General features: G+C 38.3%; 1 protein-coding gene across 1 annotated transcript in view; it reads right to left on the reverse strand.

Moving 5' to 3' along the window:
* Positions 1-1,318: 1,318 nt before the first annotated feature.
* Positions 1,319-13,044, reverse strand: part of LOC138028436 (signal recognition particle subunit SRP68-like) — a 22,071-nt gene continuing 10,345 nt past the window's right edge. The window contains exons 3-13 of the mRNA XM_068875976.1: positions 9,515-9,628; positions 9,014-9,209; positions 8,232-8,314; positions 7,917-8,124; positions 5,784-6,023; positions 4,844-5,095; positions 4,397-4,491; positions 4,044-4,176; positions 3,397-3,472; positions 1,779-1,828; positions 1,319-1,595 (exon numbers count right to left, since the gene is read on the reverse strand). Of these exons, the coding sequence (XP_068732077.1) occupies positions 1,365-1,595; positions 1,779-1,828; positions 3,397-3,472; positions 4,044-4,176; positions 4,397-4,491; positions 4,844-5,095; positions 5,784-6,023; positions 7,917-8,124; positions 8,232-8,314; positions 9,014-9,209; positions 9,515-9,628 (1,678 nt within the window). The 3' untranslated portion in view covers positions 1,319-1,364. The remainder of the gene's footprint in view (positions 1,596-1,778; positions 1,829-3,396; positions 3,473-4,043; positions 4,177-4,396; positions 4,492-4,843; positions 5,096-5,783; positions 6,024-7,916; positions 8,125-8,231; positions 8,315-9,013; positions 9,210-9,514; positions 9,629-13,044) is intronic.

Consider the following 13,044-nt stretch of genomic DNA (forward strand, 5'->3'; position numbering starts at 1 on the left):
CCAGCACTGGGACAGTGCTCATAAAGGGGGGAGTAGTGTAGCGTAGGCGATCCACATAGGTACCTCCCTTAGGAACGTAGTCACGTGTCGATGGTGCAATAAGCATGTGCTGAGTGTTGTGTTGATTAAAAAAGAAAGATCAAAATGTTTTATTATGGAATTGTGGCGTTACAGTATTAATCGTGGGGAGGGCACACTGTTTTGTTCGCAGATTATATTTATTCTCCTTTTTTGGTGGTAAATTTGAGCCCAGTGGATGGTTATCTACAGAGGCAATAGCCTTTAAAATCTTACAGTCCTGTCTATATAAAAGATCCTTAATGGAAACGGGAAAAGAAACAAAGCGGCGCTTGTGGCAACGATCTAAAAAATGTTGTGTAATATTCAAATCTGTTTCTGACGCTCCATACACAGAAAGGCAATATGTAAAATTCGGAAGAACTAAAGACTTAAATAAATGGTCTATCTCTACTTGAGAGTATTGCTCCTTTCTAAGGGACCTTAAAACATGCAAACATCTGTTTGCTTTCACTAATTTCTCTTACATGTTCACTGAACTTTCGGTTACTTTGAAGGGTAACACCTAATAAAGACAAACTGTTAGACTGTGGGATATTGCAAACTTGCTTATATTGCGTGTTATTGTTTTTCTTCCTAACAACGAGTTCCTTGCATTTCCTAGGGTTACAAATCATATTATTCTCTCTAGACCAATTTAAAAATAGTTCTACTAAACGGTCAGACGGATCAGAATTACTTTTTACAGGAGCTATGATAGTGGAGTCATCTGCATATTTAAAAAGTACAGGAACGTCATTATGAAAAAGATTTAAATCATTAAGAAAAACATTAAAAAGGTAAGGGCCGCCGACACTTCCCTCAGTCGTACCCTTGTTGACTTCCTCCCTCACAAACGTGGCGGCCATATTGGCGCCTGACACGACTAAAAGATAATCCCTAATCCAATGGCACAGGTCATGATTCTAACTCGTTTAGAAAGTAACATCATTCTCACTGGGACAAGAAGAAAAAGAATGGGTTTACGGTTAGTACAGAACCCGCCCTTCCCCCTAGCACGCACGCCCACACACCTTTCATGGGAGTAGCACTGCCCTTCAGTTTTTGCAAGCCAATCAGATTTTAGCTTATGAGAGCCACTACATGACCCTACGCTTCTCGCGCTGAACTGATCAAGCAAGCAAAAAAGCAAACTGCGGTCAACCCTACACTCTCGTTTTCACACTGGCATCTCCCCCTCCCTTGAATGTTACAATGAACACATTGTAGTTAAGACCAATAAATTTACACGTACAATGTACAACGGGAAACAAGTATAACGTTTTATTGAGTTTTCGTTAGTGTTTTTAGCTGCCAGACCCCCACAACCATCCTTTGAAGTAACCAGCCAAACCAGCTGCTTTCCTTTCCTCCGATCTGTGAGCCAGAGATGGAAACTGAACTTGATTCAGTGCTAAATCAAAGAAGAGAGGCTTGCAGGGAACTGGTTCAAAATCAGGTGGAAATGCAGTCACATGCGGTTTCTTGCTTGTTAGGGACAGGTCTACTACATAATGATCCAAACGGGCACTTAGAGGCTAAAATGCACACAAAAATACAATGTATGTGATCAGTGACCTGATGTTTGTAAGATTTCAGTCTGGTCCAAAAAGAATATTCAGCAGAATTGACTGATTATAAGTAAATTGGGATAAGCGAGCTGGCATTTTGAGCATTCGACCTTCATCATTTTGTGATAGAAATAAGTGGCTATATCATACCTTTTCATTCAAAGACATATCAGCCGGTTCATCTGCAACAACCTCTCTCTCTGCCAAGAAAACAAAAATTACTTACCGCAATGATAGAGAAGGATACTGGATTAATATTCTATATTATTGTTCAACACATTGTGACAATGTCCAAATATGATCATAGCGCGCGCAATATTCGTCCTGCGTACTCAACAGATATCCTGCGATATACGTAATGTGTCGCGGAGAAAAATGGTACTTTTTCCAACTTTTTTTCCAATAAACGTAGAAAATTGTGCTTTATCATCAATATGTTGAATAATAAAACCATTATCCTGCTCAATCTTGCGGAATATCGCCTGATTTTAGCCAACTTGGCCTACGGCCTCGTCGGCTAAGTATCAGGCGATATTCCGCGCGATTTCGCAGGATAATGGATAATTACACCGTGAAAGAAATAGTCCCAAAAAGTAAGATGATTGGCTGTATGACCTGTAATGGCACCCGTGTGCCTTCAGTTTCTGGAACATTTCTCATTAATTTTTACCCCCCTATAACCCTCTAATCCTCAGGTGGTAATGTGCGTTTCCACAAGACAGTAAAATAATTAATAGGGAAATAGGGGGAAACTTGTGAGAGTGAGGGTACAGATTGCCTCTCCTCTTACAGTATTAATTTAATAGCTGCCTCCAAAACATGAAACACAGGTGCATGTACATGTTGTAATTGTTTGAAATGCAGATATAAACATGTAAAACATTTTTCATCATCCCAGTCATGAACATTAATTAATTAAGCAGTAACAAAGGAAAGTCTGAAAAATTCAGGCTTGAACGGGACTTGATTTCATGGCCTCCGTGATAGCAGTGCAAGGAATAAATGAATACCAGTAATTATTAAATTCTCAACCTCGGATAATGCAATTCTCGTGCTCTGATTGGTTCACTCAATCTCGGTTATCAGCTCATATACCTTAGTTTGACCTTATATGGTAAATGATTGCGCTTAGCGTTGCTAAACTAAAAACGTTTACGCCAGAAAGCGAAATTTCTTTCAGTATAAAGCAAAAGAAAAACGTTTTTGTGGAAAGTTTGGATCACTTTCGAAGCTTAGGGATACGCGAAAAGGTAAGAAATGTTTTTGTGATGAGCCTGCGTCTGTCTGACCACGAGGTATTACACAACATCGCATCTTCGTCAACTTTTTTCGATTTCGCTAGGATTTTCTCGCTTTTTTCGCTCGTATTTCGTACTTCTAAACTTTTGGAGTTTAAGGAATTTAATAAAACAATTATTCCATTCGCGCTTGTTGGATATGAGAGTGGTTATAGCCAACTCGGCGCTACGCGCCTCATTGGCTATTTACCATCTCATATCCAACGCGCGCTCATGGAATAATTGTTAATTATACTCAGCAGCTTCACTACAAGCACAATGACCAGTTCCCAGTTAGCTTGATAGCTAAATGACTAGAGCACTGCACAGGTACAGTACTACAGAGATAATGGGTTAAAGTCCTGTTTAAGCCTGATGTTTTCACGCGTTCCTTTCATTCCTGCTAAGTAACATTCATAACTGTCATGATCAAAATTTAATATCTTGACATCCCTCCAAGACAGTTGCGAATTCACTACAACAGTACTCACCCAAAATATATGAAGCATACGTAGAGCACTTGAATCCTCTTGTCTGTGATATCAGTTCCTGGAGATTATTAATTACCTAAGAAACAGTCACTGGTAATTGTGAAATGAATATCAAATGCAAAAAGGAAAGTTTCTGCAGAATAATCAGAGGTTTGGTTTTTTGTTTTGTTTTGTTTTTTTTTTTAACAAAGGATTTGACAAGGTCACATTGTGGAGTTTTAAAATAATTTCACAAAAGAAGTGAAATAACTGAAGCTGAATAATAAGAAATTATTCATATTTGGCAGAAAAAGGAAGTGGTTAGGGGTACATCTGGGTTTTCTTTTCCTTAACCCTAACCCTACATGGTAGTTTTTGACTGATTAACCCACTGACCCTTCCAGGTGCATTATAAAGACACCTCCAGTTGATGAGTAAAATCGTCTGGCGTTCGACAGAGTAAGGTGTTGCTGAAATTCACATCCAAATCCCCTTTCAAGTTTTGGGTATTTGAAACTCCTAAAACCCTAAACTCATTTTCAAAGTAACCCTTACCACTCATATCTTTCCGTGGTTACTGAGAACTTCCAGTGACCATTTTACAGAAGGGAGTATTGTACATGTACTGTATTACCAAGAAATTTAGGGTAATATGTAACATACAGTACCTGAGTTTGTGGTGGGTTTATTTCCTGGAAATGTGTAACAGCAGAAGCTGCGTGACTGAGTACACGCGTGAAAAGAGACAAGGCCTCACGCCACTTCTTAGCAAGCAGATATGAATGTGCCACAAACAGGCATCTTAAAGAAAGAAAACCACTGCGTCAATTTAACGTACAGTACGATTTTTCTGAATCAAGGAATCTATTATTTAGAAGGTATCTCACTGAACAAAAGAGTCTCCTCACTTTTGGGAGATAAGTGAAAGTTACTACATGACCTCTACCCTGGACTGTGGGTATTGTAGATTTTCAACTTGTCCTTATTATGCAAGTCAGCGGCGAGCCAAACAACACCATACCTTTGAGCTTTGTAATGCAACATTTTAGCTGCAATCTCCTTGGAAAAATTTAGGTCTTGATCAATCCCAGGCAAGTCAGCCATATCAGACAGGTTCTGTGATACAAAATAGGAAGGCAATTTTCATCAGAATAATTATTGTTTCTGACCTGTTGGGTCACCTCAGGCACCATGTGCCAACATGTACATGTAATAATAAAATTAATGATTGAATTATGTTCCAACTTGCCATTTTGGTAAAGTTGTGCCGACATATTGCATTTACTTGCATAAGCTTTTGCAGAATCTGTAATATCAAAAGGAAAGCTATTCTCTTACTGGGTAATACTCAGCCCAGTGATGAGTATCCTTAGATTTTCATAGTGATGCTATACCACCAAAACACTTTGTGACTGACTGAAATAGCACTGCTTTTTGAAAAATATTGTAAACTTTAATCTTACATTACCTGCAAAATTATGTCATAAATTCGCACCAGGTCTTCAGGCTTGGAGATCTTTCTGTTAGAAGGGCCAGATTCTACAGTAACTTCCCCAACAGAAGTCTGGAGAACAGGTGGCAAATTCCTTTTCATGGATTCAGCCATAAGCAAGTTTCTTTCCACAGTTTTACTCAGCCGAATGTAAGAGATGTACACATGAAGAAACTGCATATTTGCAATTTGTGTCTCGGTCTTATGAGAGCGTATCTTCCCAGAACCCTGAGAACAATATAATGACACACATGAGAGGTTCGTGTGTTGCACTACTGTTCTGGGTGTAATGTCAGGGTATTCTAGAGAGCATTTACTGAGTAGGTGGTGTTCTGATGTTGTCTACTCATGCACCTTCCCATGTGCTCCTGCAAGACCTACACGTACATGTAGTTTTACTCTGCTCAGAGTATGGGATGCTTTGTGTAGCTTGCACTTTCTAGTGTTAGGGTTAGGGTTAGGGTTAGGGTCTCCTTTCCCTCCACTTTGTGGTGTTACTTATATTTGCATAGTAGGTTCTCTACTGTTCTTTCTTTCAGTGTGATGATTGGTTTGGTGGGTGGAGCTCCTGGCTACATGTACATGTAGGTTAGGGGTAGGGAAGGCTCTTGGGTGTTCTACATACTTGATTTTGGGATCAGCAGTTCCAGCCTTCATGTTCCTGGGCACCCAGCCTCCATGTCAAAACTTAGTCATTAACCAACAACATCATGTCGTGTGGTTGGGTTAAACTGAGATACTGTATGTTTTCTCCCAGAGCCTTTGAATTTTATTCGTGGAAAATAATTATAGACACAGTAAGTCCCAACCCAACAGAAGTGGGAATAAGTAAAGGAGACAGAAAGAACCTGGAATGAAGAAAAGTAACTGCCCTGTCAATGTACCTACATTCCTAGATGTAAAAATAACAACTCACAGTGTCTCCCTTTAACTCATCCTTGACTGCTTGCAGAGCATCTTTACATTCCATCAGCAAATTATCATACAAACTCAACTTGCTGTCAAGTGTCTCAGCTCTGTCCAACTCTCGTGTACTTTGCTGCGAGTGTAAGATGAATGAGCGAGCTTTCTCATTCTTGACTGGTATGGTGTGGCCACGCCAAGTCACCTCTGTCATCTTAGCAGCCTCTTTGTCACGCGTTTGAGCAATGACTTCCTAAGTAAAGGAAAACATTATTTTGTTTCTGCTGTAAATCCCCGATGGCTTAAATTTTATTTAAGGCAGTTTAGAGGGATGGGCAACTACAGGAATCCAACAACATTAGTACATTTAAATACAAAGTCCCATCGTCTTAACTAGAGTTGACATAACTTAAAGTGCCCCTAGCCCCAAAATATTTCTTTTCGCTAAAAGAAATCTTTGCAGCTATTTGAAGCGCATTGCGGCCATTTTTTTCCTTTTTTTAACAAATCCTGTCTTTTTGTAGGCTTCGAAACTTGCGAAAAACCAAGCATCTTCTGTTCACGACCGAATCAGAAGGGGAATGGGTCTATTCCTGATTTGACGTCACAATCTACACTTGGCATGCATGTTTACAAAGAGTTAATGCAATGTAATTCAGTTGGTGACGTCAAATCAGGAATAGACCCACTCCCCTTCTGACTCAGCTGCGAACAGAAGATGCTTGGTTTTTCACAAGTTTCGAAGCCTATAAAAAAGGCAGGATTTGTTAGAAAAAGGAAAAAAAGGCCGCAATGCGTTTTGAACAGGCGCAAAGATTAGCGAAAAAAATATTTTTGGGTTAGGGGCACTTTAAGTAGAGATTGACAATCTTTTAAATTAATACTGTAACAGTCTTTAGCCATACATCTGTTCAGTAATAAAAATGCAGTAAAAACGCAAGGCAATAACGGAGTGTGTCACTCACTGATTATCTTACAACACTTTGACATCTGTGATGATGTGATCTATTACTGGACAGAATTTGTTTCACATAATGTAATAAATTGTCCTCCTATTGTCCTCCAATAGATCGTTGGTGAAAACCGATCAAAATGCCTGCATTATTAAGCTTACTACAGTACCGTGCAAATGTAAGTTGACAGTCTCGACTCTAAACTCTATCCGCGATCCTCGATGTTTTTGAGAATCGAGGATCGAGATTCGAGATTTGAGGATCGAGGGTCGAGTTTCAAGACCCTCGAAATTTTTTTCGAGGATCTCGATCAGAAATCTCGAGGTGAGGTGAGACTTCTCGAAAGCGAAACAATACTGTTAGACAAAGACTTTTGACATGCGGCCGCCTTTAATATTTCCAGACATTCAGTATCAAATTACATTATTCATGTCTTTCTCACGATCGCTTCCAATGTATGCGCGATTGTTTATCACCGCTCATGTTTTCTGGACTTCATTGTTTATAACTGCCGAATTACCAGGACACTATTAACAAAGAGCCCTAATCCAGACTCTGAAATTTCTTGGAACACATTCATAACGGGTCAAACCTCCATGCACATGGCAAACGATCTGCGGTAAACAGAAAGCGGCGGCGAACATACCAATTGCAAACAAACTTGAACTTAAAAATATTTAAACAATTCTATAGTGTATGCGATACAAAGATTTTAATTTTATTTATCTCCAACTGCTTCCTTTAAGATTTGCTGACATTTAGTATCGAAATACATGTATTTTTCGCGATCGCTTCCACTGCATGCGCCATTATACTATGTATAAACTTTGGATGCTTTCAATACAGTTAAGATGATTTTAATGCAGTAAACTTGAAAATCAAGGGTTGCTAAACTTCAGGGCCCGGTTGTTCAAAAGCCGATTAACGCTAATCCCAGATTAAAAATTAACCAAGAGGTTCATTTCTCTACTCCCAAATGCTGTTCAACGCTGATATTCAGCAGAACTTTACATTTGAAGAAGTCAATCTTGAAAAACAAAAATAAGCAAAATAAACTTTCACCAAAAAGTTGAAAACATGAAACAAAAGTTTACACTAATCCTGGATTAAGTTAATTGGCTTTCGAACAACCGGGCCCAGAGAAACAAATTCACCTTTACTATGCACTCTTCTATACACTTCCTGAAACTTACATCAATTTTAGCTGTTAGAACAGGATCGTGTGTTCCTCCAACCGCAGTAGCACTCAATCTCAGTTGCATCAGATCATTGATATCTGTTGATCCCTCCTTAAGATTGTAAGCACAGTAGCTTATATTGGGTGTGATCTCTTCAACTCGCTGAAGATACATACCACGCTGCTCCTCTGAAAATGCGCCAGCTAACTTCTCATAGATTGTCCTGCATTGTTAAAAGATGCCAGAAACATCAAAAAGGTTCTGCAGTCATGTACACATAATACCAGTAATGTTATGGTGACTAGAAGACTAGAAGACTAGAAGACATACTTAGCTTGGCGGAACAGTTCAAGAGCTTCCTTCCAGTTCTGCAACTCAAAGCTGACACTGCCTTTCATGAATGAGGCATAAGCCTGTGTTAACAACAAGAAAATGACATTTTACATGCCACCCATGAGCACAGATGCATCGTTTAGAGCTATGAAGAGAAAAATTAATCATCTTCTCAGCAGCACAAGTATCAAATTGAATATTTTTAATCAAAAACTTAATTTTGTTCTCTTCATCACCCACTACGTACATGTACATGTACTGTAGCCTGGGAACACAAAGCATTATTATTTTTCTCCATAACACAAATCAGAATCAAAATGGTATATATAGATGTACAGTCGCTGTACATCTGCATCCACAATGTGTCACAAAACATTAATAGGATACTGGGCCCAGGGATGTAAAGAAAACATGATATGAACCCCTGATTAATGTACAATGTACCCAGCCCATGAACCACCCTCATTTTCAAAATTAAACCAATTTAATCAGTATTATTCACTTCATACATTGTACATGTATTTTCATAGAAGCCTGCTTTGGTCAAGCCCCATCCACCACAAAATTAACTCAGCCTTCTAAACCAAATTGTCTGCCCCATCTTAGCACAAAATAATTAATATTAATATGTTTTGTTTTTTTGTTTTTCTTACCTTACAATGCAAAAATATCTAAATCAACTCTTTTACAGTAATTTCACAATGTATGAAACTGTAACATCTACATTTACAAGTACATGTACACCCTACTTTTAACCTTTGACCCAACCATCTACAGACCTGAGCTTCTAACTTAGACCTTGCATCACATGCATCACCGTAGCATAACTCTTGTAGTTGGTCAGCATGACTTGCAGCCTTGCGCAGTCGTCTGATGTAATGAAACTTTTTGCGTGGTTCAGTGTTTGCCAGAAGTTTGAGCTCCATGGCATGACTCCATGCTCGCTCTGCATCCATAAGAGGAATGTGCAAATACCTATTAAATTATTAATAATCATAATAATTTTAATAACAATAATATTAAGAAGAAAAAGAAAAAGAAGAAGAAGAAGAAACAAACTTAACAAATTAAATTACAAAAGGGTGATAATGCCATGTGCATGTAGTTCAACTACATGTAGAGTAACTGTGATCTCTGTTTCTCCATGGAGACTTGCTTGGGTTTATGGGATCTTCAGGAAATGAGGGAGTTCATCGTCATTTTAGTTGTACATGTAAATGTAATTTCATTACAGTTAACTACATGTAAACTAAGGCAAATAGCCAGATCAGACATGTTACCTGACATCTTTGAGTAAATCCTTAGTCACTTTCTTTGATTTAAAAATATGCCTAGAGCCATGCTGGAAATGCATCGTCTTGTACAACCTTCTCAACCTGCGTTGACAGTATTGTCTATGTGATAGAGAACATACATGTAATAATTATGAAATTCATATAATTATTTGAACTGTACTTTTGTTATTGCTAAAGTAGCATTCACTACTGTGAGGATCTCAAAAGGTTAGGGTTAGGGTTAACCCTAACCCTAACCTGTTTCATTTCCACAGTTCAAAGTGTATGTCTCTAATACATTGTTCCTTCATCATATCATTGACAAGTTCAGTTATGTACTCATATGGTACAGTAAAATCTGGACGCCCAATGAGCGTAAACTGGGTTGCCTGTGGTATGTGTTACACAAAAATAGAAGGCACTGAGTTGGGTGGTATTGAAATGCAGCATTCCAGTTAATTTTTTTCAAGTTGGGAGTCATTTAGACCAATCGAGGGGTCAATCAGACGTTGTGCCAGCAGTGGCCCTTTGGCTCACACATTCTCACATTGATTATTTTGTAATGCCCTATCCCGTTTTGAGGTCTTTTACTTTTTAAAGCTTTGGTAATTAATTCAGTTCAAAGATAACAAAACATGCTCTTGAGTAAAACTCACTCGATTCTTCTTTAAATAGTCTGCAAAAAGAATAGCTGCAAATTGCTCTGACAGACATTTTCCTGCAGGTCGCACATGTCTTGCAGTTGCACTAAGCAAACATATATTCCACACAAGGAAGGACTGTACATGTTTTTCCGCTTCATAATCCCTCTTCTTTTCAGTCTAATCTGATGCTAGGTCAATTTTTTTTGGCTTAACATTTGCACCAAAAAGTACTGTAAAAGCTGGGAGTTAACAATAAAAGGAAAGCCAAACCCTGGGTGCCAGAGAAATTTTGTTCCGAGGTTGGAGAGAAAGCTTCAAGATTCCAATTCAACGGTTGAGGATCAAAAAATACCTCTGGTCGCACAACCCCAGAACCTCATTTCCATGTGTGTTCATATTTCTCATCACGGTGTTGTTGTCAAACCAGCTTTGGACACCAAGCTGAGACTGCTTCCCACAGAACGCAATGAAGAGCATGATTAACATTCCTTAAAATTGTGATTACAGTGATGGCTACTCATTTCAACAACTTTAACAACGTCGTGTTGATTTTCAGTGCATAAGATTAATTTATTTGATGAATTCTTTCCCTCTGAGCAAAAAGTTATTGTTGAACATGTTTTTTAAAAAACAGGATACTGTAAAAGTAAAGTAAAGTAAAGCAACCATATTTAACGTTGATAACTTGTAACAGTAATTCAACTGACAAACCTGAGGTCGACCGTGCGCTCATTTTACTCCCCCCTCTCCATCAGTGCTCCGTTTTACAGGTATACAGTGTATAAAGCTACAGCTGTACTTAAGCTACACAGAACGGAAAGAAGTCGAAACAAGGATGTGAGATCCGGCAATCGAACTCAGGACCTCTTGCACCAAGGCCACGCACTAACCGACTGTGCCATCCTCGCTCCTCCTGTAATAGCAATGAGCTAGAAATCACTGCCTAAGGTGCAGAATGGACGACTTCGAAATGCGAGAAACTTTTGTCTGTCCTTACCATTTTTCACCCGAGTTCTCCCTTCCCAGACACAGTTGCAACAAATGTTGCTTGAGTATCTGCAAGTGCTCTCATGCGCAAATCAATAAGCAAAATAATTTAACTACAATTAAAATGGGTCTTTTCTCATTGTCAAAGCCGTTAAAATGCTTGAAGGCACTGAAGCAGCACACGAACCATCGGAACAGTTTGGCCTTTTCCTCTTGGGCCGAAGTCACGCAGCGCTGCTTGTCACAACAGCTGTTGAGAATCAGTTTTTCGATTTGTGCAAGCAGAAACTCCCTCGAACGCAATTCTGTCCCAATTTGATGACATGGAAATGAGGTTCAGGGGTTGTGCAACCAGACTTTTTTTCCGTCCTTGACCGTTGATTTGTAATCGCATACTGTTCTCTCCGACCTTGAAAAAAACATTCCTCTAGTACCCAGGGTAGCCAAAAGAATGAAGAAGAAAAAATAACAGAGTTTTTATATAGAACTCTGAATTTCTAATTCTCAGCAAAAGATCAGTGACAATCGATCACAAAAACACCAAAATTTCTGCAGTCTCTGAAGTCTATGAATCAAGGGGAAGGTCATGATGTTCTGTCAAAAGGAAGAAATTGATCATGAGCTAGGCAAGCACAAGGTGCACATGATTACCTTGTGTCAACATTCTTGTTTACATTCAATGAAATAAATGTAAGAATGTTAATCGTTCATCGTTTTCAGAGTAAAACAACATACTTTTTAGCCAAGAAACGTCAGTCTTTCGTCTTTTCAATTTTGTTGCAATATTTAACTGAATATTTACAATTTATCTGTCGGGTCAGGAAGCCTTCTTTGTCTGTTTTAATCAAAACAGAGTTTGTAATTGAAAATCTAAACATCTATGAGATGCAAAAACATACTTGCAAACACCTGAACCTGAATTATCGCAAATCACAATTCAAAGGAAAATTAATGGTTAATAAATATGACATTTTTTTACTATCTGAATGTTTTTGGGTTAGATTAACGCCATATAACATAATTGTTGAAAATTTTTAATGAATAATGTAAACAATGTTCACACTAGTGCATGTAAGGGTGTGTTCCTTTTGGATAATCCAAAAAAGGATCACTGATCCAAGATCACCAATGAATCTACTCTGGGAAACGACTTCTTGGTTCCTTTGATGCATCATGATCCAAGTGATCTTGGATCAGTGATCTTTTTTCCAATCATCCCAAAAGGAGCGGGCACCCTAAGCCGTAGCATTAAATTGGATTAACCAGGAACTTAAAGAAATATTTTTGGATTCCCAAATAAACTTCATTTTGCATTATAGTGACAAAACAGATCTTTTTCTGACCTTAAAAACTATAGATACCTACATTAATTTTGTATTAATCATTTGCCAGAAAAAACATGACTAAGACTTCCTGTCATCTCTATGAAAACTACTCGGTGCGGGTCAAAATTCAACCCACATATGCAAATTAGTTGAATGAGCTCAAGTATTACACAACACGATGAATCCACAAAGGCCCTAAAAAAAAATATCGCAAAAACCTTGCCAGCAAAAAGATTTTATTGAAACAAACAACATACACCGTATTTGGCTGTGCCATAAATAATTCTTGACTAACAAGAATAAGTCAAATTTCCAATTGTTTTTTTTTTTACCTGAAAACTTTGCAGAGTTGAGTACAAATAAATATACATGTAAGTAGCCAGACAACAGAAATCACAGATCCACTCGAGGTGTTCGATTCCTTCTCTCTCCATATCCAACCAGAAAATGTTACCAAGGAATTTTTCATTTTGGTTTCAGTGTTGTACATAACAGCACAGTTAGTAAAATATTGGAAATAGAGCTGATTTTGATATGGCTTGACAAGTCCATTACTCGACGCTTTTAAGATTCCAGATAT

The sequence above is a fragment of the Montipora capricornis genome, chromosome 13 (assembly GCF_036669925.1).
Source record: "Montipora capricornis isolate CH-2021 chromosome 13, ASM3666992v2, whole genome shotgun sequence".
In the NCBI taxonomy this organism is placed as follows: Eukaryota; Metazoa; Cnidaria; class Anthozoa; order Scleractinia; family Acroporidae; genus Montipora; species Montipora capricornis.